General features: G+C 32.3%; 1 protein-coding gene across 1 annotated transcript; it reads right to left on the bottom strand.

Moving 5' to 3' along the window:
• Window positions 1-8,649, bottom strand: LOC125062598 (EF-hand calcium-binding domain-containing protein 1-like). The gene is made up of 5 exons (XM_047668611.1): window positions 8,474-8,649; window positions 5,372-5,441; window positions 4,881-5,061; window positions 2,359-2,469; window positions 1-619 (listed from the first exon to the last, which is right to left on the bottom strand). Exons 1-5 carry the CDS (start codon window positions 8,592-8,594, stop codon window positions 434-436), a joined length of 669 nt encoding a protein of 222 aa, XP_047524567.1. The 5' UTR covers window positions 8,595-8,649; the 3' UTR covers window positions 1-433.
• Between the last annotated feature and the right edge of the window lie 17,400 nt (window positions 8,650-26,049).

Raw genomic sequence — 26,049 nt, 5'->3', positions numbered from 1 at the left:
TTTTGATTATATTATTTACTACGCAATAAATGAGTTACAATTTAAAAGCATAACTATTTCTTGGAAAATGCCTATACATATTTAGACGTTTAGAGTCAAACCAAAGTTTAATAGCTAAATGTATATGTGTATTCAAGTAATAAATGACTAAATATTTCTACTGTGATAATGATACGCTGGTTGGATATTTGTTTCGAATATTCCGCTATTCAGCATATAACTAGAAGGTTGATTATACTATTTATAAGAAGTATACTTTAGTAAAAATTTAACATATACAAGAGGATGAAAAATTGCTATGATAATTTTTAGATGGTTATATTCCATGTACATGTTAAAATTTATGTAGAAACTCAATTCGGGATTAAACGTCATCGGAAAATCACGCTTTGTAGCCAATATTCAAAGTTATTTTTAATTCCTTATAAGTAATTTACATTTTGGCCCAATTAGGACACCAAGTAGCCAAGAAGGAGTAAACAGCAGGTCTCTCCGGCAGACAATACCCGAGACTTTCCAATAATGAAGGTGTTTTCGTCACCGACTTGTGGAAGTCATCGAAGTTGATCACGCCATCTACATCTGTGTCCATGCGTTTTAACATAATGTCCACGAACTCCTGAAAATGTACGAGACATTTAGTCACTTCAAGATTGAATAGAGGTCACTAAATCAATTTTTATTAAATGTTTTAATTAATATTTAAATTATTAATTGCTTTACGCAAATAGCATACGTAGCTTTACCTGTTTGGCTCAGCTTTACGTCTGTCGATGAATAATAAAACAAAAGTTTAAGAAGATTTATATTATACTAATATAAAATTCGTGAAATGAGAATAAAGGCGGGCGAAAGTGGTGTAATTGTATGAACTTCAAGAAGTGTGTGTTTTATTATCGTCTACTAGCCTAAGCCAGACATATCATGAAAACAAATCAACTGCCTTGACACAAGGTTAATTACAATGGATACGACATAACCATTCCTTAGATAGTGACATCTATCTCACAGCATATAGTAACAATTTATTACAGAAATACATTCATCGAAACTACTTGTTTACAAAATGCCATTTTCAAATTAGCATTATATTTTTTGTTATTTCTTAACTCTATTTCTATTTTAAGTAATATTAGCAAAAACAAATAATATGTACTTAATACAAAAAGGTGTTTTGTCTACAACATAATGGTGACTGGCGGTTGTATAGAGAAAGCATTATAATTTCCGAGTCAAACTCTACATTATAGAGGGCCCTGAAAGGCAAAGTATGGTTATCTTAAAATAGCCCGTCTTTAAGTCTATACAATCCAAGAAGAAATTTAACTGTGAATTTTGAGCCAGGCGTCATCTATGAGTAATGGATATAACTAAACTAGTAGTAAAAATAATGTTGTGGTGTTATAATATCAGTTTGTCTTTTTTACCCTAGATCACGCTTTCACAGCTTTATAATACATCACTCGATTCTTATAACCTTAACAAATATTTCAGTAATTTTTATATTTAATATATAAACTTCATAGGAATAAACGTTACAAATATACCAGGATAAATGCAAAATATGAAAGGTTAATAATTCTACGAGTCGTAAAAAGCTATACATAGTCTTTTACTTTATAGAATTTAGAAACTATATTTCGAAAATAGAGGGCGTAAGCTATTTTATCTGTACGCATCCGACAGCGTGTGTCAGGATTCGCAGGCAAACAAATGATTACGAAACATATACAAAAATCTGAGGCCTAAAAGGTTGTAGCGCCTTTGTGACCTTTATTCCTACATTGTTTTAAAACCTGATTAATTTGAAGTAAAACTGCCCAAATTTGAAAAATGTAATTAAGCGCGTAACCCTTTGCACGGACGCACTTTCACACGTACACACTCGGGCATACGCACACAAAGATTACATGTTCACACACATGCTTATTTTTTGTAATGTTGAAGAATTGTGAACCAATAAAATTATATCTAATATATAAAATTCTCGTGTCACAATGTTCGTTCCCATATTCCTCCGAAACCTATTCTTATGAAGTTTTTTATGCAAATTCAGTAAGTCTGAGAATTGGACATCTACTTTGCAAATTTTAAGGGTGGTCCCATCCCAAAATGTTTATTTTTTAGACAAAACTTTTTGTTTTTATTTCTTTATGATACTTCATACAAAAATACTTCCAACCCTTAATTGTCACCCCTATACGATCAACCCCTATTTTTTATGATAGTAGATAGTTATTTTTATTGACCTAAAAAAATGTTTCCTAGAAATAATATACATGGCAAAACGTTTGTTTTGTTGTTTGCCGGGTCAGCTAGTATTACATAAAACTAAGCGTTCAGCTATTTCAAAGTTACCTTGACAGCTTCTTCGACATCGTCATCACGGGAAGCTTTTGCGATGCTCTTCTTCATACATTGATACATCGTTTCCCTCCTTAAATACCCTTCACCCAGCAAGTCATAGCACTGTAAAATCGGAAGGGGCGCTTGGATTAATAATGTGTTTATATGAAAACCCTGGATTTAATAATAACTTCAGTTAGGTAAGTTATGCTTCATTTTATAAATGATTGAAGAAACATTTTTGTATTAATTTACTATACTTTATTTTGAAAAGACCGAAACAGGTGGAAATCTGAAGGTGCAAGGTCAGGTCTATACGTCGGATGCATTAACACCTCCCAGCCAAGTTCTCTTAATTTTTGATGAGTGGCTCTAGTATGTGTGAGGTCTAGCGTTAACTTCATGAAAAACCACATCCCTTCTGTTGATTAATTCCGTCCGCTTTCTCTCAACTCCTTGCTTTAATCTCATCAGTGTTTCGCAGTAGAGTTCAGAGTCGATGGTCAAAAAAAATAAAAATAAAAATTTGAAAAAAAAAATTGAAAAAGCTTAAACCAAATTTGTGCTACTCTCACAGACACTGCACTAGGTCCATAAACATTGCAAATTTTTTTCGCGGCTTGCGTTGCATTTTTACCTCTTTTGTAGAAAATTTTTAAAATGTATCGAATTTCTTCATTAGATTCACTTATCTTGACGGTACGAAAAATAAATAAAAATCACACATTATCCTAATATGAATTTGGTAAAACTTTCTACGATAACAAATACAGGCAAATACATATAGTATAGCCAAAGAGATTTTATTACAAGTTCATACATAGTATAATGCGAAAAGACTTTTTCCCCAACCCAAGTTCGTTTCGTGTTTGCATATTATGTAACTAAGCTACGTATCCAATGCATGTCATGGTCATAACATTAATTTCTTAGACCTTCGTCTTCGTAACTGACAAGGAAGATGTAACTATATCGGAATTAGTCGCATAACTTCTAGAGTTTCCTGGTGACAGATACATGGTGAATTAATAAACCACTGTCATATGTATGATACGAACGCAAAGGGCAATAGCGCACTAGCGGCCAGGTCGCAACGTCCAGCGATATAGATACATTATTACTAAATCGCCATGAAGAACGCGGTCAGCGACTTCAACGAAATCGAAGAGACGCATCTGCGGCCCGTGATTGGTCGCAAATTTAAAATATTTCTTACTTTTCATTTTTGGCTTCTACTTGAGAGATACACGAACATTGCGGTAATGATTTAGAAATACGTCACCCGAATTGGGGGTTGAAAGTGGGGGGGGGGGAGTAGAAGGGGCAGGGCTATCACCCCCAACCACTTCCACGCGCCGGAAAAAGTTATTAAAAAATATATTAAAATACGAACCTAGTCCTGACCTAACAAAAAGATAATAATAGGTTTTTTGGACAGCTCCGGAACTACGGGAAATGCAGCCCCTCCACCCTTGCGTACCAAAGCACAGGCATTTTATTCAAGCCTCCGCAGTTCCGACTTTTGGGTCGCCATCGGCGACTAGCCTTAGCCGTTACGGCTTGCATTATGCCTGTGCTTTGTTACAGCGGACGGCGGCTGCTCTTCCTCTGCGCCTACGGATTTAAAATAACACTCTAGGGGTAGAACAGCCTAGTAACCATTACCTCAATTGTAAATTTTAGCCAAGTCTCCAATAAAATAAACGCAGAAGCACAAACACGTTAACTTGAAACTTGCTCAGCGTCCATTTTGAAGAGCGCTGTATTTGCACTGACCAATGTAGCTGTGGTTTTAGCCGCGATGCTTGGTAGGACTCTTGCGGCCTGGTCGCCGGCCAAGACGCGCGATCGGGCTGGCTAGTGCGCTATTGCCCTAAGTGCAGATCATGTCGCAAACTCTGCATTCAGGCATTGTCAAAACTGTATGACCAAAACAGAATCAAATAGGGTTCGTCCTTATTATGTAAATAAAGCTTTTAGCGTACAATTGTGATCGCGGCAGATCGATAATGGGAAAAATACTAAAAGTAAAAACACCCAATTTCCTTCTCAATTCTATTTATATACTACGACAGATGAATGAGGTCTTCAGTTATTTATTTATTTATAAAAACTTTTAGTACAAGAAAAGTAAAATATTTTATGGGCAAACATGTATGAGGGGAGCAACTATGCATATCCAAACCTAGGTTCCAGTTAAAACAATGCGGACTGTTTTGGTTTTTACCAAGAGATAAAAAGAAGAGGGTAGATGTCCATAAAAAAGCCGAAAAGGCTTTCAACGATTAAGTCCCGCCAGCGAATTTCTCTATGATATAAAATATGTTAAAACAAATTATTCAAAAAGCTTGGTATGGCGCTTTTTTTGCTGATACTATGGTAAATCAAATATTAATTACATGTTTCTTTAATCGTGAGGCTGTTTACAATTATGTTTTCTTAAATTCAGAATCGAAATTATTTTTATATTTCTTAAATTAATTTAAAATCGCATTAGCTTTTTATTATCAACGCTTTGTATAAATTGATAATACCGTAAACGCGTAGGAAATTCGTTCCTCCAACGTTCCTCTCAAGTAGAGAGATATTGCTTTGGCGAAAGTTGCCATGGTAACAAATGGTGAAGTACCACGGTCTAAGGCTACCATCACCCGCTCCATCATATAAGAGTCTGTCATCCCCAGGCCAGTGTGCAGAACGTCTCTAAAATGTGCCCTGAAAGAAAGCTAAGTATAATCTCCTATTGCGATTAATTATTTATTTGAAATCAAATTACCTCGAATATAATGTTATTAAGTAGCTCTTGAAGTTAATTCCGTTCGATGGAGTTTATTTTATTCAATAAAACATATTTCGATGAATAGAATATTTACGTAGCACTACAAAGCAACTGACTAGACCTTTTATTTTTTTCGGACATACGGCATTTGCATTGTTCAAATATTTGGACATATGAAATCCTTTGTTTAAAACAAAAACGAAAAATGCGCCATGAAATAAATCATCAAACAAATTTAACTTTTACCTCGATATTAAATCCGATGCCGCCGGCTTCTCATCGCGCTTTTGAATCTTGAAAAAAATTACCATAATTTCTGTGGGTCATACAAGAATGCATAATACAATGTGAGACAAAATAAAATCAATATAATGACACAGACAAAGTGTTCCGCGACCATAACGATGTTAGCAATTACTAGTGACATTCTAAATAGAATCTAATCAATACAATGCTCTTTATATGGGAGACAGTCTCAAATGTGCATAATACAAATTTAAAATGCACGCTATATTAATGAAATGATTTGCTTAAGGCTTTCGTCACCCGAAGAAAATATATCGCAAAACAATTTTATATTTTGAGACTAATAATAAAAAATAATATAATAAATTATCTTTTACGTATAATTATAAAGCCTTATGTAATAGTCTAAGAAAAACTTAATTATTCATTTATAGAACGAATATCTAAGAAGTGGTATCAATGTCAATAGTGTTACCGATGAACTAAAATACAATCGCAAATTGTTTGCAGGTCACAGTTACGTGTGGGGTTCTCATCTAGAGATCACCCACCCTGTGCTCGAACCCGGCTTTTATGCAATCGATTTTATTTTCTTAGTATGCTATAAAGACATATTTTTATCTAGATACTTATAGATATATATCATCAATATCATTTCATATCATAAACAAAGACAATGTGCTTTTAGAAACAATTATTATTGTTTCACGTTTTCTTCCTGGTAAAAAGGCAAGATACGATTAATTATAATCACATCTGCTTATGGCAGTATACATTTTTACTCAAATTTTAAACGCAAACACGGATCTTTGTCGAAAATTAATCGCATCGTTGGCTCTCGGAAAATTATTTCACCCTTATACAGAATTAATTGAGTTAATACACTTAGTTAGTATTTAGTAATAAATTTCATAACTTCGTTTCATCAAAATTCAATCGAAATCGTTGTAAAAACGTAATAAACCAATTTGCACTCCAATTTATTAACGAATGGAATGCAGATTAATTTCAATGCCTGTCTACCTTCAAACATCCAATAAATCCATAACCCGTTGCTTACAAAAAAGTAATATCTGTGCTTGTGCGCAAAATTTCTTCAATTTCAACGCTTCAATGACCGAAAGACATTAAAAGGGGCATTATTACACACTTGTGGTATCTTTGTCACCGTAAAATTGTAAACACCGTTAGATTGTAATCTATCTCGCGAGGTTGTAAACTGTCGAAAGATTGTGAACCTCAACCAACTGCTTACCTAACTCTATGGACATATACCGGTCTACTATAAAGCCGACCAATCAGGGACAACCTTCGGACAGTTGATAATTTTAAGATTGTAATTTGACGATTTCACTTCGATAGATTACAATCTACCGAATAATAATACGTCAAATTGTAAGCAGTACGCTGAGGTTCACAATCTTTCGACAGTTTATAATCTCGCGAGATAGATTACAATCTAACGGTATTTACAATTTTACGTTAACATCTTCATAATCACACATTCATTTCTCAGATATTAGACAAATCTGTATCATACAGAACGTAGGTACGAGCGTCAATATAGTATCGTAATTACACCCATAAATTATATTCAATATTATACCCTAATTACCACAGCTTTTACCGTCAATAATTGCAATGGTGTCTTCAACTAACAATTTTCCTATAAATTATTCTAAGCATTTACCCGATTACAGGGTACGTTTTCAGTATGAGACACTTTTGAGTCGTTGGTAAATTACGCGTCGTCTATGACTGAGTATGGACGTAAATCAGGAAATTGATATTACTGTTACTGGGAATATGATCTTTATACTCTACGTGTAATGAAGGGTATTCGTTAAACCTGTAATAAAAAAAACTTGAGAGGTGTCAAGGGACACCCGGATGGAACGAAGTTCCTTTCGATTAATTTATATGTTAATTGGTATCATAACAGTATGATAGATTTTCTCGACACCAATCTTTTATTTCATCGTCTATTACAGTTTTAAGAGACCAGGAATCTAAAAGAGGAAGAAGGATGATGTCGTTGTGCTACGCAGCGATTAAATAGTAAAGTAACCAAAATATAAATTAAGTGGCACAATTAATAAGCATATTTTGCATTTCGTGGTTTAGATGTTTTAATTTAGTCTCATCTGGTTCATCTCCTTGTATAAGCTGTTCTCGTTGTGACATTAGTTCACTAATTTTTGAATTCGCAGAAATTTATGACATTTTCCTAAAACATTATTTTTTTATTTAGTATAATGAATATTGGAACGAAGTTCCTTATTTTTTATTGTATTGTATTGAAAAAAATTGCAAGGAAACTAGGGACCCTGCAATTATTATTGTAAAGGGATTCTGGTGTACGTTTACTACGACTAATTTAGTTAAGTGATTCCAAAAATAATTTTCACTTATCGCTGCGAAAAAAAAACAACATTACGAGGTGTTCCCAGGCGGTCACCCATCCAACTCCAGGTAACTTAATCAATACTTTATTTAACTTTATCAGTACTTTATTGCGCATTTTATTCCACATGTGGACAAGAATAAAAACCAGCTAAACATTAAGTAAAATTGCATTAGGTAAATTAAAATAGCGAAGTCAATATGTTTGTAAAGTTATAGGCTTGTTTCTTATGGCTTGCACCATTGTGTGTTTTTGAAATGGTTTATTTATCATCGTGTTTGGAGTGTTTAGCTGAAAAATCTTCTCAATCAATCATCAATCATAAATATTTTAGTTAAATCAAAAGATATGAATTGCTAAATGTCATAAAATACTATTATAATAGAATTTCTCACACTTTATTTTAAAAAAACATCTCCAGATACAGCTCCTGCGGAGATTCGGAACTGTAAAGCGATCCACAAAATCGTTTTACTATTTACATTATTACCAAACGGTGACCGTATGACCCAACTCTAGTTGGTCTAGATTACTTATATATTGATAGCTGTTATAGACATGAAAAACAATACCGAATGGCAATCGATAAAGGAGACTGAAAAGGGATTCCCCAAATATTTGTCATATGATACTAAACATTGCTTATTATGAGCGTGTATTAATATTCATTCATAACAAAGAACGTCGTCTCGACTTACGTTCAAGTTCGTCAAAACTAAAGTGTGTCTCCTTCTGAATCTCTATCCACATAGCACCATGTTTTTTTCGAAAGCGTATTTCTTCCATCGGATCTAAGTTTGAATCGAGTGATGCAGACATTGTACAATTTTAATAAAATTTAGGGAAAACTTTAAATTATTTTGGTTAAAAAATGTTAAACTGACAAATTGTCAAAATACGTCAAGTCGCATTACTATCAAAAAAAAGTGTGTATGTACAAAGTACACATGTCAGAAGTGAAACTTATGTGGCAAACAAATATAACATGACAATATTTATTCTAAACAATAATATAGGTATAACTTCACATATTACATACAACTAATATTAAATATAAACATAAACTAATAATAATAAAATAATATACAAAACTAATCTTTTAAGTGTTGTTCATATTTATGTAAGGATAACATCATAATATACATATTTTCCTAAACAAACTCTTTTTATATTTTATTTTTCTTCTTTGCCGTCAGATTGACGATGTTTAATTTGTCACTTGACATAGTATAGTGCTTTTAATGAAAGAAGTCCCGCGGTGATTTTCGGAACTTAATTTGACAGGTCGGCAATGTTGTCATTCGTCGATGTTATCAAGTTCGTTTGTTGTGGTATATTTTTGTGAATTTTTAACTAGCTTAGTGCATTTTAAAGATTTATTACAATGCCAAAAGTTGTAAAAAGTTCGGCTCGAGAAATGATATTAAAGGTGAAAGAGTTCTGTGAAGCGGAACATAAGAAACAAGGTGTTTTAATACCACTAAACAATGTTCGGAAGAGAGTTGCCGCCATAACAGGTACTTTTTAGAGTTGCCATTTAATAATTTTTTGCTGTATTGATGGGACTTTTAAGGTATAAATTCGTTTTTGCGACAAAATTGAACAAATACATAACGTGATGAAACTAGGTAACTGAAATTAAAACATATATTACATATTACATAAGCATTATAAACTGAAAGTTACTATTATTTTTAATTGTTCATAATTTAATTGCAGGTGTGTCAGAGAAAACTGTAACAAGAATTACAAACGAAGGTATAACAGCGGCTTGTACTTCGAAAAAAATTGTAACCCAATAATTATGCAATAAAACTCTGAATAAAAAATTGTATTGCTTTTCTTTACCCTATTTTCTCATCTTTTCCCTGTAAGTAGGTAGAACACCGCTAATTTAAGTAAATAATAATATACTTTTTACATAACAGAAATATTGTTTCATCGAAGTATGCAGAAAATAATATTATTTGATAAATTACATCTGCTAAATGTAAATAAAATAGGTAAATTTTTTACTCATAAATGGCAACATTACGTCATGCGATTGCAGCGCCGCATCTGGGGGACTTCTTTCATGAAAAGGACTATACATGTAAAGTGCCCTGTAAACGATCAAATTGTTTGTCAAATTTGTTTGCCAAACTTCACGTTTTCATCAAACAATAGCTTGTTAACTTTCTAGTAGATTCGGGTTTCTCCTTTCGTGACGTGACGTCGCCGTGCCGTGCCGTGCGTGCATTTTTGGCATTGACTCTAGCACTGTGTATCAAGACAAAAAAAATAAGACGATGGAGTCGAGAATGGTTGAAATTAAGAGATAAATACGACGCATGCAACTATATAAAGCGCAAATTCGGCCCCACATGGAGTACTGCTCTCACCTCTGGGCGGGGGCTCCCCAGTACCAGCTCCTTCCACTTGACCGTATTCAACGCAGAGCGGTTCGAATCGTCGATGACCAATCCCTTTCCGAGCGGCTTGATCCTTTGGCGTTGCGTAGAGATGTGGGGTCTCTCTGCATCTTCTACCGCATTTACCATGGAGAGTGTTCAGAGGAGTTGTTCGGATTAATACCTGCAGCTGAGTTTCGTCATCGGACGTCGAGGCAGAGTACGAAATTCCACCCGTATCACCTCGACGTCCGCCGTTCCACAACTGAGCGTTTTTCAAGGCAGTTTTTGCCGCGCACCACCACTTTGTGGAACCAGCTGCCCATTGAGGTATTTCCGAACCAATTCGACTTAGGGTCCTTCAAGAAAAGAGCGTACCGATTCCTGAAAGGCCGGCAACGCACTCGCGAGCCCTCTGGCATTGAGAGTGTCCATGGGCGGCGGTATCACTTAACATCAGGTGAGCCTCCTGCCCGTTTGCCCCCTGTTTTATAAAAAAAAAAAAAAAAAAAAAGAGAATTTGCTACGGGAAATATTGCGCACTGAACCTAAAGACTACGCAAACTTCCTGCGCATGGACCATAAAACTTTTGAAGATTTACTGACTATACTCCATCCTCGTATTGAAAAAAAGGACACAGTTATGCGGAAATCTATACCAGCTTCTCAAAGGTTATCAGTAACTTTGAGGTATCTGGCTAGCGGCGATGATTTCGAAGACTTAAAATTTCAAGCCTGCGTTGCACCTCGAACATTGAGCAACATTATCATTGAAACTTGTGAAGAAATAAATAAAATAAAATAAAACAAAAAGCCTTTTATTTCTTGCTAAAAGATATACAAAATAACAAAGGTTTACTAAAAATAAAAAAAAAAATCACGATAAACAGATATGAAATGCAACATAAATTCTATGTTAGTAATATTGTCTCATATTGTCACTGAGCGTAGCGTCCTCCATGATGTCAATACAACGAGTGAGATCTTGTTTCAAACTCGACATCAATCCAGATTTTCATCAAACACGACAAACACGTAGATTGTTTGACAAACGCCTCAAACACAGCAGTACACTATCAAATAATTTGACAAACACGTAAAATTTGACAAACAATTTGATCGTTTACAGATGTTTAAATTTTTTCCATTATAGGTATTATTTTATTTTATAAAGCCTAGAATATAGGCTTGAAATGTTGTTTCTGTTGTATTCACAGAGAAACGCAGTTGTGCCTTATTTATTCCCAGTACTCGTATAAGCGATTGATACCATTTAATTATCCTTATACAAATCTAAAAGTTTAGATTCACGATACTTAGAGGGACGGAAAAAGGAAGATATGTTAGGAAATTAATGAATTTAAATAATAAATAATAAATAATCAATATTAAATAATAAATAATAAATAATAAATAATAAATAATAAATAATAAATAATAAATAATAAATAATAAATAATAAATAATAAATAATAAATAATAAATAATAAATAATAAATAATAAATAATAAATAATAAATAATAAATAATAAATAATAAATAATAAATAATAAATAATAAATAATAAATAATAAATAATAAATAATAAATAATAAATAATAAATAATAAATAATAAATAATAAATAATAAATAATAAATAATAAATAATAAATAATAAATAATAAATAATAAATAATAAATAATAAATAATAAATAATAAATAATAAATAATAAATAATAAATAATAAATAATAAATAATAAATAATAAATAATAAATAATAAATAATAAATAATAAATAATAAATAATAAATAATAAATAATAAATAATAAATAATAAATAATAAATAATAAATAATAAATAATAAATAATAAATAATAAATAATAAATAATAAATAATAAATAATAAATAATAAATAATAAATAATAAAAAATAAATAATAAATAAAAAAGAGGGCACGTAACCGAAAAATGTGACGGTAAATTTTTTTCCGTCGCTAAAGAAGTTTGACTTCAAAAAGGTGACGATTTGCTACAACATTTCTCACATACGTCGATATGAAGTTTCACTTCAAAAAACTTTTTTTATTAAATAGCAAGTTACATTTTTAGCAGATATTGAAGCCCCTGAACTACGTCTAGGGAGACCTGTACATCAGGGTACTCCGCTCTTTCAATGGATTAATGAAATAGTAACTTAACAATAATTTAAACCAAAATACTATATTATTATAAAGAAAAACAGAAAGCTAAGACTAATAATTACTTTACGTTACGTTTTAATAGACTGCAAATATCTACATATAATTTTTTGTTGTATTTCTGTGTGCACTATAAACTCTTCTAAGCCGGAGGGAGGTGTGTACTATTAACTTATTGTGCGAAAATGCTGCCCAGTGGTTGTTTGAACTATTGAAATTGTTTGTTTTTCGCAACTTTTCTTCGAAAAATTAACATCGCTCGTATTATGAAGAGGTATAGCAGTATTTTCTATGTATCTATATTTTTTTGTTTATATAAATTATTATTTTCTTGTTTTAAGAGTAATTTCAACATTGAGACGAATTCCACAAACCGTAGAACATAGATCAAATGTTGACTGGACACTACTAATGGTTAACGGTGTAACGACGTGTATACAAGAATCATGTTCTCTCTTAATTTTTACTAGTGACCCGCCCCTGCTTCGCACGGTTGCAATGCTGATACTAAATTCAAAGTGCTATAGGGATAACCACTTTTATTTTTGAAAGGAATCTCGCTGTTGGTCTTAAGAGCCTTTACAGCTCAGCTCGGGCTGTTTTGGCGAGCGTATCTCGGCCTGAATGAGCGTTTTTTCCCGCGGCAAGCCCCAGGGGCGCCTCCTGTGAGTCTCGAACCTCGGCTTGGGCCGTCGCGGGGTAGTCAATTGCCGGAAGGGCAGGATGGAAGCTCACTGAGTGAGCGAAGTACGAAGTAAAGGTCTTCCACGGTGAAGGAGGTTTTTCACCCTAATCTAATTTAGATTTTTACTAATATTGGCCTCGCGGGCCAATTAATATGTTGTTTGCTACGGTGTTTGGATCATCCGGATCCGTTAGTATGTGTCGGGGCCTCCTTCGAGCCTTTTTTGTCGGGAAGGCGTAGTAATTGATGCTTTTACGCACCAAAGGGTTGGGATGATTTTTCGCCTTGTCGAAGTGTCGAAGGCAGGGAGAACCGCGGCCTCCGACGCGCTATTTATAGGCACGCTCCCGCCGCCTTGGTCCAGCCGGCCGGCCATTATTTGTCGTAAAAAGTAAGTGACAAAAAAAAATATTGTGGCATACCAATAAGATATAGATATATACCAATGCGGAGTTTTCTGTAGACCTTTCAATGTGTACAATACTTATTACATTATTTTGATAAATCTCGTAGGGTTCAGCCTGCGTTTGCAATATAAGCGGATAAAATGTAATTATTTACGACATCACATTAGAAACCTCAAAAACAACAGTACTTCTCCACTATTTAATGGATGTTATTATACATATTAACTTCCTCTGCAATCACTCTATCTATAAAATAACCGCATCAAAATCCGTTTAATGTATCCGCATCAAAATAATTAAGCATACATAGAGATATAGGGACAGACAAAGCGACTTTGTTTTATACTACGTTCTTAACTTAAAAAATCTTTCATTACGTCATGACTGAAATAAACTCATACCAATGTACTAAACAAGCCATGCGCAACGGCGACAGGCGACATGTACCTAGCGAATCGCGCGGGCGGCGTCGCGGCGGGCAAGCGAAACAAAGCTATGAATCAGTACGGCGCGAGCCACGAAGTCGAGCGGCAGTCGTGGCGAATAGAGCAGGGAGTAGATAAGTTTAGTCGTTTTCGCGTCGAAAAATAAATACGCTTTTTTTATTACTGAAATACTGGCTCTGGCTATTTCGAAGTCTGGCCATCCACAGCATAAGTTTAAGCATGTAGTGAAGAAATAAAAATAAAATTTCCAGATTCTCATAATTTTTCAGCGGCACTTAAAATTCTATTTGCATTAACTTTTTTCTCCAATTCTGGTTGAATATATTCATAATAATATAATCGAAGGTTTCAATACTCATTCTTGTATACAAAAAAAAAATTCTGGATATAGTCTGTATTTCTCGTACTTTTTGTGGAATTCTCCCTCGATTCTTATTTAAATCATGTACTCCACAATCTCTTCCAAATGTTAGGTCTTGAACCAAAAAAACTATTTCTTTTCAAGCAATATCGAGATAATTTCGATAAAGACATTTCGCTGTCGAACTTCAATACATTACACAAAACTTTAATTTTTTTTTTAAATACTTAGACGCGTTTCCGGCAGCAAAAATCACTTGAAGGTGTTCCAATGAAGGTCCCCCGAGACTACTACATAATTAGTATCATCAAATAAGTGCGACGACATTTATAACTGTTACCTGAACAATACATAAAAATTAGTTATCAAAGAAGTTTCACTTCTGACATGTGTACTTTGTACGCACGCACTTTTTTTTATTGAACAGGGAGCAAACGGGCAGGATGCTCACCTGATATTAAGAGATACACATGGACACTCTCAGTGCCAGAGGGCTCGCGAGTGCGTTGCCGGCCTTTTAAGAAATGGTACGCTCTTTTCTTGAAGGACCCGAAGACGAAATGCTTCGGAAATACTTCAGTGGGCAGCTGGTTTCATGGACAAAAAAAAATTCGGCAGCGTTTGTTCGAGACATGTTAACATAAATGAAACCACATTGATAGAAGCTAAGTGTCAACCGTATTTTTAATGAGTTTTATCAGTTAATAATAATAACAAAACTTATATAAAATTAAGGGTGGCGATACTGAACTAAAAAAAAAAAATATTCCAGATTTTTTTAGCCAGCTTGTTTACTTAATTATTTTCTAATTCTAGCGCAGGTAAATAAAAAAATCAATTAACAACACAACAACAACAACACGAATTTGCTTTCTGTATATACGTAATTGCTTCATACTAATTTATCCTACAAAGAAAAATACGTACTACTTCCATAACTGAAATATTATAGTCTAGTCGACAAGTTGAAAATGGAACAAAATAGAGATACTGCTCTTAAAATTATGTGCGATAGCTCATTGGATCCGGAATGACGTCTAGAAAAATGTGCTAAAAGCGTGTATTAGCACATAAAAAATTGCAAAAGTTATAGACAATTAAAGATGAAAAAAAAATGGCATTTAGTTTTTTACCAATATTTAATAAACTATTAATATTTAAGAAATTTCAAATAAAGATTCTGAAAGAGGAGGAAATTTCCAATAAAAAACTCCTAACTCCCGGAACTCTATCTCCATTATTTATAATTTTAATTTAACGCTGAAAATAGGTCTGCGGGTGACATTTTTAGGATTCGCGCGTGGCGTCAAAAGCGACTACGGCACATTAATTAATTAATTTAAGGTATTGAATATATTTTTTTCGCACATAATTTTAAGAGCAGTATCTCTATTTTGTTCCATTTTCAACTTGTCGACTAGACTATTAGACATAATTTGGTCAACGAATGCATGCAACCATTTTTTATTACAGAAACTAATGAAACTTCGTTGTAGAGCAATTCATGAGTAGTCTGAATGAGTATTTTTGTTAGGCTTATAGTCAAAGTTTTTGGTAAGTCGTAGATTTCGTGGACTTGAAATTAAGCTAAGCTAACACTCGGAGAGATTCGCAGTTTGCTCTATAAATACCGACTGTGTCTTAACTCGATTGTTAAGTCTGAGCAAAGTTTATCTCACCCTGAGACTGACTGCTGACCTTACAGCAGCAAATTCCATTTACTGAGTAATTGAAAGTTTAAACTTTATTGAACAAACACGAAAGGGAATCTTATACAAATAATCAAGTGGAAGCAAAAAGATTTTTATAAATTAAATTGCAGTACCTAATATAAAATTTCGCAGAAAAATGTTTTTTAAGTCGCTCTATGAATTAAAAGTGAACAATGAACATTTATATGGCTTTGCTTTACTTATAAATTTATAATATATATAAATATATTTATAAATTTAAAGAAAGAAAAGTAAATTGTAATTTACTTTGATACAATGTACCTTTTTTTCTTGTGTATGTTCCAATATAATTTATACAACAATAACAATCTAAGAAGTTCTCGTAAAAAGAACTCGTATAGGTCACTATTTGTATAGTTATTGCATGTATTATTTATAAGGATTGATTGTGTTTCCGTTTAGTTATAAATATGTCTAAGTCTATTAATCATTACAATCAAGTATACAGTATTTACATTTTCCTTAACCTACTAAGTAATAATTAAAAATTAATAAAAAGAAAATAAGAACAAATTTAAAAAGTTTGGTCCCTGTGGCAGTGTACCTTTAACACTGGCAGCATTTCCTCGCTGTATACCTACGATACTTATTCGTTGAACCAGCTCTGGGATGACCGGTACTATCTACCAGGTGCGAACTTAAATGTTTAATCTTTTTATATGTATAATTACTTTTTTCAATTGATTTTACCTACTTATTGTTCGTGCTAGGACCTCAGTTATACGACTGATTATCGAGGCTAAATCCATGCGCACGCTATACGACGCGCAGTCCATTGAAAAGTTACATTTGGGGTTGCGTTCTTTAGAGGACGCAATTTTATTTTTTTGATGTGTAGGGGGGTCAGTGTAAAGCTAAAAACAAGTTTGTGGGGTCGCCACCCTTGTCCCACGTCCGCCATCTTGGAAATAGGGGTTGAAATGGTATTTACGATATATCTCTTAAACTATTTATTTTATTTTTTGTTGCAAATTAAATTCTCTACAACTTTGGTCCAGTAACTTTTTGTCGTAGAACTATACATAAAAAAGTTTTAAGCGAAAATCTTCAGAAATTCGAGAAAAAAAATTATAATTCTGACCATTTTTGAGGAACAACTTTTATACGCATCATTTTTTCATTAAGTCAATAGCTAAGGTTTTACAGCGCTCCGAAGTGAGTACTATTTTTCAGTACTCTTAACTATACCTATATTATACGTGTGTACCTATAATATGTCATCAGATATTGTTTTTTTTTTTACTTTATTATATATTTTTTTTGTCTGCTGCTGCGACGACGAACAACATTATCAGTTCGATTATCCACGTAATAACAATAACACGTAACATGTACACTAACTTCCGAAGCAGTCCGTAATAATTTTTCTATAATATTCTTTTTTATAAAAAAGTAAGCAAAGCTCCTCAAAAAAATAGTACATAAACGTGTTAATTTTTTGTAGGAATCCTCGAAAAATCATTTAGTTTTAAGCATAGACAATGTATGGGTATTATGTGTAAAAAAGTAAATAATTACGCTTGACTTAATAACCAAATAAGATAATCAAAGACCCTCCCCTCCCCCCTATAGTGCTTACGTAAAACTTGAACGGCCCCTAATGCCTCACAATAATCTAAAGTCTAATAATCAACATTTATTTTTAACACAGAAAACCTGAACTGATTAATAGGAGTTAGTAACAAATTTACTTAAGAAAAATTTGTAATATACCGAGTACCCACGACAGAATGTCAAATAAGGGGTTGCCATATGAAGGCATAAAAGAAATTCTTTCTGCGACCACACAATGTCATATAATATAAATAACAGTGCACTTACGCTATGTCTTCTACGCAAATGACCACTTGTCAGGCAAGTCCTATCACCTATTTGCCTACGGATTAACTTTGGCATTCACTAATTAGTGTGATATTATTCACTAACAAGGAATTACGCCAATTAATTCCATAATTGTTAACCTCAAGTATGAAATTAATTGGCACAATTCAATATCGACCATCCAGTGTTGGTCATTAACAATAATTGGAGACTGACGAAGCTGTGTGTCAAGTTAGCTAAGCAAAATTTTTTTTATTAATAATTTTATGACATAAAATAACTAATAAAATTATGGAATTATAAGTAATTAGAACATAATTGTGAGGTGGAAAACATTGTGTTTAGCATTAGCTAACTTGACACATACCAGCTTTGTCTGTTTCCTAGTGTTGTAAAACCCCAAGATCGAATTGGATTATATGGATTATATTGGATTATTGGATTATATGCCAATTATTAACTTCATTTTTGGAGTAATCACTTATATTTATTTATATTATATGAAAATGTGTGGTCACAGAAAGAATTAATAAACTTTCCTAATGTTATATTTATTAAGTTACCAACCATCATGATTCGTTTCATAATTGGAATCGATATTGAATGTTACACCTTGACCTTATGCCCTAGGATCTCGAGATGCGGGGTAGGGGGCGTCCTCACTGAGCCTCCATCGTGGTTGGTGTTGTGTTTCGCATTTTATCTCGCTCTAAGTCATTATCTCTCGCTCTCTTCGCCTCCTCAGCAACTTACTTCACAGTGTCAACTGAATTCAAAGAATAAAATATAAAAAGCAATTAATAGAAATATTGTTCATCCTATTAAGTCTAACTTCTTTATATAACTGACACTGTGTTATGCTTATAATGTATATGTATAAATTAGAAAGTTTTTGCTGACAAAAAAATTCCTTAACTTTATGTTGATATGCATCATAAGATCAGCATCTCCAATCGCAGCTACCCAAAATCACAGTAACGGTAGCCAAAACAAGAAACAATATATACCCATACAACAGCGCAACAAATAAGAAAAAATCTCTAGCAACATATCAAAGCGTCAACTAAAACTACCCGTCAATTATAATCAATTAATTACGATAGGTACAGCCTACGGAAATGCGAGCGCAACCTATCATATACACGAGACCACAAACAATAATTGGTCAAGCCTAAACTGTAATTGTTCAATATCAGAAACTAATTTTGATGCTTATGGTAAAGTTCAGACTTGATTTCGTAATACCAAGAGAGAAGGACAAGTGCTAGATTTTTTATAATGCATTTAATCCCTACATATATTTGAACAAATAATATAAATATTTTATCAATCGTTTTACGATTACATGCCGGTAGAGTCACCACTGAGCGTATCTTTACTGCTTAGACAAAATGTTTTTTTTTTTCGATTTAAATAATCTAGTTGATTTAGTAATGTATTCTTATTGAATGATACGCAATATTAAATTGTGAATCACGTACACGAACAATGTAGGGGCAACAGCTAAACACATAAAAATGCGTTTGCTTTAAAGTAATCTAACTAACACTATCTAAGTAACTAGAAAATCTGCGCATCACCCTCTACGCAAGTCCATATTTCAAGGGCATTCGTGGAAATAGTATATATAGCGCTTACCTGCGCCATCCAGACTGCATTCTGGAATAGTAGCTTTGTGATCTCCGGACAGATCGTAGCTCCGTCGAGGTCCTCCTGATAAATATTTGCGAAGTGAAATAAAATCAGTGTTTCGAAAAAGTAATAAATATAATATTATTATTATATATTTTTTTACATTACGTTTATATTTTAGAAAAGCTTTTTGAAATTATCGCGATATTTTTTTTTTTAAATTGTGAAAAATTTAATAAAACCTAAATTATAGTGTGTTAAAGTGCATAAAATAATATTTATCGTGTTTTTTCAATATTACATTGATAATAAATACATGTTAATTTATTTAAAGCAAAATATTATATCAAAATTATTATTAAAATTTTATAAATAATTTTATGTAATATAAAAAATTAAATGATTTTTTTTTTTAGTTTAAAAAACTTGATGGGTTGAATCACCGAGTAGAATAGAAATTCAAAAGTACCATATTTTTGCTAAAAAAAAACTAGATACTTTTTGTATAATATCGGAAATTTCTGTTAAAATCAGCGTGTCTATCGGAAAACTCTTACCTGTTGCTAACCACCGGTTGCTTGTCCTCGTGTATAAAACTTTGTAGCGGTTACACGAAGCTTAGCTTACACAACGCAAAGAATTTCTCTTTGTCCGCAATTAACACTTGTAAGAGAGACATTATTTTATATTTACTATATTAGGTAATCTTATGCCAAAGCTTGACGTGACTATCTAATTTTGTTCTACAATATTAGCGATAATTTTTAAGTATCTTTCTTCTCAATAAGGAACAATTCAAATTTTAAATCCTTTTTTTAGTAGAAAAATTAATTATCCTAATATAATTTTTAAACTTGGTGAGATTTTTATATAAAATAAAATTGATCCACCGAATAAATTATCGAATGAAATAAAAAAAGTTTAGTTGAACCTGTACCTCGGACAAAGAATGAGTCCTTCGGAACCTTGCCTAAACGGACTCCTTTTAATAATATATTTTACTAATTATTTTTTAAAGTTAGTTATCGTTTTTAGTTATATTAATTTACGTCAGCTGTAGGATTACGAAATAAAGAGAATTGTCGAATTATCTTCGCTATGAAGTTACGTGTAGCCCTCGCGTAAAAAAAACATTTAACGAAAATTAAAGTTGGTAATAGCCTAAAACTAGATTTTGAGCGTCAATTTAAAATGCACCAAAATCGCGTCACAATTTAGTAAAAAAATTCAACATTTCATTAATATTATATTTATTTTATTTATTAATATTATTCATATCAAATAAATCAGTGAATTTGAGCGAAAGCGGAGTAGCGCCTTTCAAATATTTTGCACATTTCAGTTAATATTCTGAAAACATAATCTGAATATAATACTTTCTATGAGACCGATTCGCTGAGCTGAAACGGCCGTCTCAATTGTATGTATTAGTCTACGGGAGTTATGAAATATACCAAATATTTCGTACCATACCTGTCGAATAGTTAATTTGCTCAGGGTTTTTTAAGTTGCTCAACACAACATTATTCATGAAACTGGCATATTGAATAATTGAATATATTTCCTGAACCTTCCGATAAGTACGTACCCTACCCCCAATAAAAATAACGCCAACCTCGTTTTGCAAATAAGAAAAAAATGGCTTTATTCACAGAACCATTTTGGGCTATATTGTTTGACTTCTGAATATAAACATATTCACGAGATCACTTTTTTCGCTGTCCGCTTCTCGTGTATTGCCCCTTAAACATTTGAGTTCGAGTTTGAGTTCGAATTGAGAACTAGTGCGACCTGAAAACTTGGTCTAAACGCCCGGAATCGATCAGACCCTATTCACTTTATAATCTATTGATTTTTGTATAAAACAAAGAAATTAAAATACAAGAACTTATCAAAGCCGTGACGCTAGCTGCTACTGTTGTGAGTCAGGGCTTGTTTCAAAAGCCAAAGAAAATAATTTTCATTTTACATTTACATTCGAAACTTATAAGAATATTTTTTTTATATTGTCCCTATAATTTCGTGTCGTAGGGTTAGCGTTTCCGCAACTATTTCAAGTGCGATTTATCTACTAATTATGGGCAATCAACGTAAAATAAAGTAACTTCATACACAAAGCGAATATGTAGGCTAGATGTGAGCTGACCAGCTTGTCAGATATTTTTTAATAGAATAAGAGGTTCGGAAAATCTCAACAGTGTGTAATTTACTATAATTTCCATTAAAAAAAAACATTTTTTTACCTGCAACATTACTTTAGCCTTATATTAGGGTAATAAAGATTTGCAAATATTATGTCCAAAAAATTAACAATGTGTGTCAGGCACAAAAAATAGAAGGCTTAATGGGAAAGGGCTCGCGAGTGCGTTGCCGGTATTTTTAAGGAGAGTCTTTACGCGAGCGACGATAGCTTTTATAAAATTCAACCACGTCGAGATCCACACTAACCATACAATCACAATCACAATTAGGAATTGGCATAATATATAAAAAATCAGAAATTCAATTAATAATTTATTCAAAAGAATTCAAAAGTTAATTTCACATTGGCATGAGATATAAAAAATACGATAGTGAGATGTTGAGGAATTATTTACTTTATTACTAAAAAAAACAAAATGCTTTGTCTTTGCATATCTAAAGAAACAATGATTATTTCATTAGTAGATATTGCCAGTTAAGTCAAAGCGAAACCTCCTTGATACAGTTGGTAGTTTGACCAAAAAAAGTTTCAGTCAGGCACCGATTCAATGGCAAGGGTTCAGTCGGGATGCGTTACGACGGCGTAAGGACGTTCCTTTTCGCGAATATTTAGAGAAATGAACGACGAAACAGGCGGGAAAAGTTAATTCTCTTGGATAATCGTATCGGATAAGCATTTAGTGTATATTGATTTTTATTATATCGTTCATAAAAAAAATTATTAGGATCAATTATTTTTATAGGAATTTCATCATGAATTACTCTGAACCGAAATTTTGGAACGGAATAAACGTGAGCAAAATTAAAGATGTGTGTTACAAAGGATTGTCCAAGCCGGTGAAAGGTAAGTTGTATTTTTTAAAATTATTTTTGTATTATAGAAATTCGGAACAATTAAACGTCGATTTTCATCGTTCATTCATCATCGGGAAGAATTTATGATAAATATATCGTGATGATCGTAGAACAATGTCGGATTCGAAAAAATCCAAAATCCGCTTTTTATCATATTTGGATACTACATTGACTATATATTAAAAAAAAAACTATGTTTTAAATTTCAAATTAATCAGTCGGTAAAGTGACGGGTTTGAGACACATGTGATTTTTCTAGAGAAATGTGTAAATGAATGTTATTATTTTTATTTTGTTTCAAAACAAAATCTTTTGTTTGCTTGTATGCCAATTTCATAATAACAGAATATGAATTAAAATAGTTATGACAAAAACTAAAATGATTATAATATTATTTTGAAATAGCTAACTTAACTATTTTGCAATTTAATATTGAATGAGGTATTTGTTGTATTTTTAAACGCATTACTTAGATTCATTGGAGAGCACAATAATTAAAACCCGTCACTTATTTTTATTTCAAACCTTAAATTTTTTATATATTATCGAAATTCCAGACACATTCTTCAAGAATATTATAAATAATTTCAAGCAATTTACTAATAATTACTTCACTCGAGCTTGTAGCTTATACCTAGGTAACACTGAAAATGTTTAGAAAATGAAAAACGGCCTAATGTAGAAAGTTGTCAATAATATTATTGTTCGAAGTAATCTCCGTTCCTCTGTACATATCGTCGCATTCGATGTAACCACTGAGAAAAGCATTGGGCATTCTTCCTTAGGGGTCTCTTGTATGGCATTTTCGTACGCTTTCACCGCATCTTCAGTGCTCGTAAAGCGAATACTTCGATTTTTATCTTTAGTTCTTGGGAATAAATAAAAGTCGCAGGGCGCCAGGTCAGTACTGTATGGCGGATGACTCAATATCTCGACACCTGCCATAGTCAAATATTCAACAGTGCGTTTTGCAGAGTGCGCTGAAGCATTGTCGTGGTGAAGGAGGGTCCTGCTTCGAGGGCACTGCTGTCGAATTTTTTTCAAGACTATACAGCGATGGTCATACCAGTCTGCAGTAACTGTCTTTCCATCTTCTAGCACAACTGTCGCGAAATGATCTTTCCGATCAAAGGATGAGGCGATCATCTTTTTTCCTTGACTTCTTCTTTCCTTTACCTTAGCTGGCCGGTCCTCGAAAGGAAACACCCACTGAGCTGATTGTCTTTTGGTTTCGGGTTCGTAACAATATATCCAGCTTTCATCACCTGTGATGATGTCAAAGCATTTGATTCACCGCCGTTGAATTTATCTAGCATTTAGCGATACCAGTCCATGCAAAGGTGTTGGGGTCGTCGGTTAAAGTATGGGGAATCCATCTGGTACAAAGCTTCCTGACGCCTAAATGTTCGTGTAATATTTTTGAAGTGAAACTTCTTTGTCGACGTATGGGAGAAATTTTGTACAAAATCGTCACGTTTTTCGGTTACGCGCCATGTTGCTTTTTTTATCAAAGTTTAGTATAGTGACGTAAAGAATATAATATAATATATGATAATAATAACAACAATATAATATTAGTTTTGAAGTGGCTTACAATAAGAATAACAATATATTAATTTGAAAGTGATAAAAATCTTGAGAGGTGTCTAGGGACACCCGGATGGAACGAAGTTCCTCTCGATTAATTAGTGAAGGAATTGTAATATTTTATTAAGTTATTTATTATTTATTATTTATTATTTATTATTTATTATTTATTATTTATTATTTATTATTTATTATTTATTATTTATTATTTATTATTTATTATTTATTATTTATTATTTATTATTTATTATTTATTATTTATTATTTATTATTTATTATTTATTATTTATTATTTATTATTTATTATTTATTATTTATTATTTATTATTTATTATTTATTATTTATTATTTATTATTTATTATTTATTATTTATTATTTATTATTTATTATTTATTATTTATTATTTATTATTTATTATTTATTATTTATTATTTATTATTTATTATTTATTATTTATTATTTATTATTTATTATTTATTATTTATTATTTATTATTTATTATTTATTATTTATTATTTATTATTTATTATTTATTATTTATTATTTATTATTTATTATTTATTATTTATTATTTATTATTTATTATTATTTTTATTTTTATAATATTAAGAGTTTTAGATTTGCCGCCAATTTACAAAAACAAATGACAAATGAATGCAATATTAGTATGAAAACGTTTTTTGAATTTCAATTTAAAACACTTTAGTAACCTAATATAGTTATTAGGTTACTAAAGTGTTCTAAATTGAAATTCAAAAAACGTTTTCATTGGCAATCTTTCTAACTGGCCAGTGAACATTTTCAGTGTTACCCACGTATATTGCTAATTTATAGATAATGCTATACTTATTAAAATTTTCTATCTTTATTGTTCATAAGACATACAATTTGTCAAATGGTTAAATTCTAAACATAAAACCCAGGTTGTACATGAGTGTTTTTGTTTCAGCGGTGAAGGACTTCTGTCCTACTTATTTCGATGGCATTAAGTGCTGGAAGGAAGCCATGGTCGAGCAGACCCTACAAGAGCCATGCCCAGACTACGTGATTGGGTTCGACTTGATGAAGTCTGTCAGTAAAACGTAAGTACATATGAATATTTGTTGTTCGAATTCCCATACCATATGCGCCATTTAGATAGGTAAGGACATCAGGAACTATTAGCTTAAGCTTTGTTCAATAACATTTTGTATATATTATGAAAGCAATTATAACTCATCCATTTTAATAACTTAAAAAAATCCTATAATCGAATAAAGTTAATTAAAAGTTTTGTAATCTAATAAAATAGTTTTTTTTCTATTATAATATCTAACTCTTTTTGTCAGCACACTTTTGTGATGTCCATACCTGTTTATACAGACCTGGACAGTGGTATGGCCACAATCCGATCTGATGCGGCTTGTTTAACCTCCATTTCTACAGTTTTTTCTTCTAGAATTTTTGAACAAATCGGCGAATTCTTAGCCTATTGTAACGTTTTTACCCATCAACACATGTTGGGACCCCTACCACACCCAGGCTCTCCAGGAATACCAGGAAATCATTGATTAATATTTGTAAAGAGTAACATTTTTACGGTTCCAGTATTGCGATATTGGCCCATCAGAGTAAATAGTGTGTATCGAATTATTTGTTTTCCAAAACTGTAGTTTATGATGGTATAGTATGAGCTCAAACGGCACCCTGCTTGGTGATCTAAATGATTGTTTACTGTAGCGAAAGATTTTGCTTTAAAACCAGATCTGGATGGCTCTTGACATTTTAATCGAAACTTTATTTCTTAGAAATTAAACAAATAAATTTATTTATTCTTGCGTTTGTATAATTAAACTATGAACCGCGCGGTGCGCTGGCCACTTTTACTATGTGGAGATAAAAATCCCAAATAGCATTACTAGAGCGAGTTAAAACGCCCTAGTTTATCGAATAAATTCCCATAGAGCATGCAAAAAAGGTATTCCGTCTGATTC

The sequence above is a fragment of the Pieris napi genome, chromosome Z, assembly GCF_905475465.1.
Source record: "Pieris napi chromosome Z, ilPieNapi1.2, whole genome shotgun sequence".
NCBI classification, from domain to species: Eukaryota; Metazoa; Arthropoda; class Insecta; order Lepidoptera; family Pieridae; genus Pieris; species Pieris napi.
Note: the sequence above shows the minus strand (reverse complement) of the source record. Positions and strands in the feature narration are given on the sequence as shown.

Bases quoted from the DNA above. Each gene is read 5' to 3' on its own strand.
- LOC125062598 (XM_047668611.1), bottom strand. From the start codon at position 8,594: ATGTCTGCATCACTCGATTCAAACTTAGATCCGATGGAAGAAATACGC. The intron at 5,442-8,473 runs GTAAGTCGAGAC...TATGACCCACAG, and splicing joins TAGTTTTGACGAACTTGAAC to AAATTATGGTAATTTTTTTC. The intron at 620-2,358 runs GTAACTTTGAAA...GTACATTTTCAG, and splicing joins ATGTCGAAGAAGCTGTCAAG to GAGTTCGTGGACATTATGTT.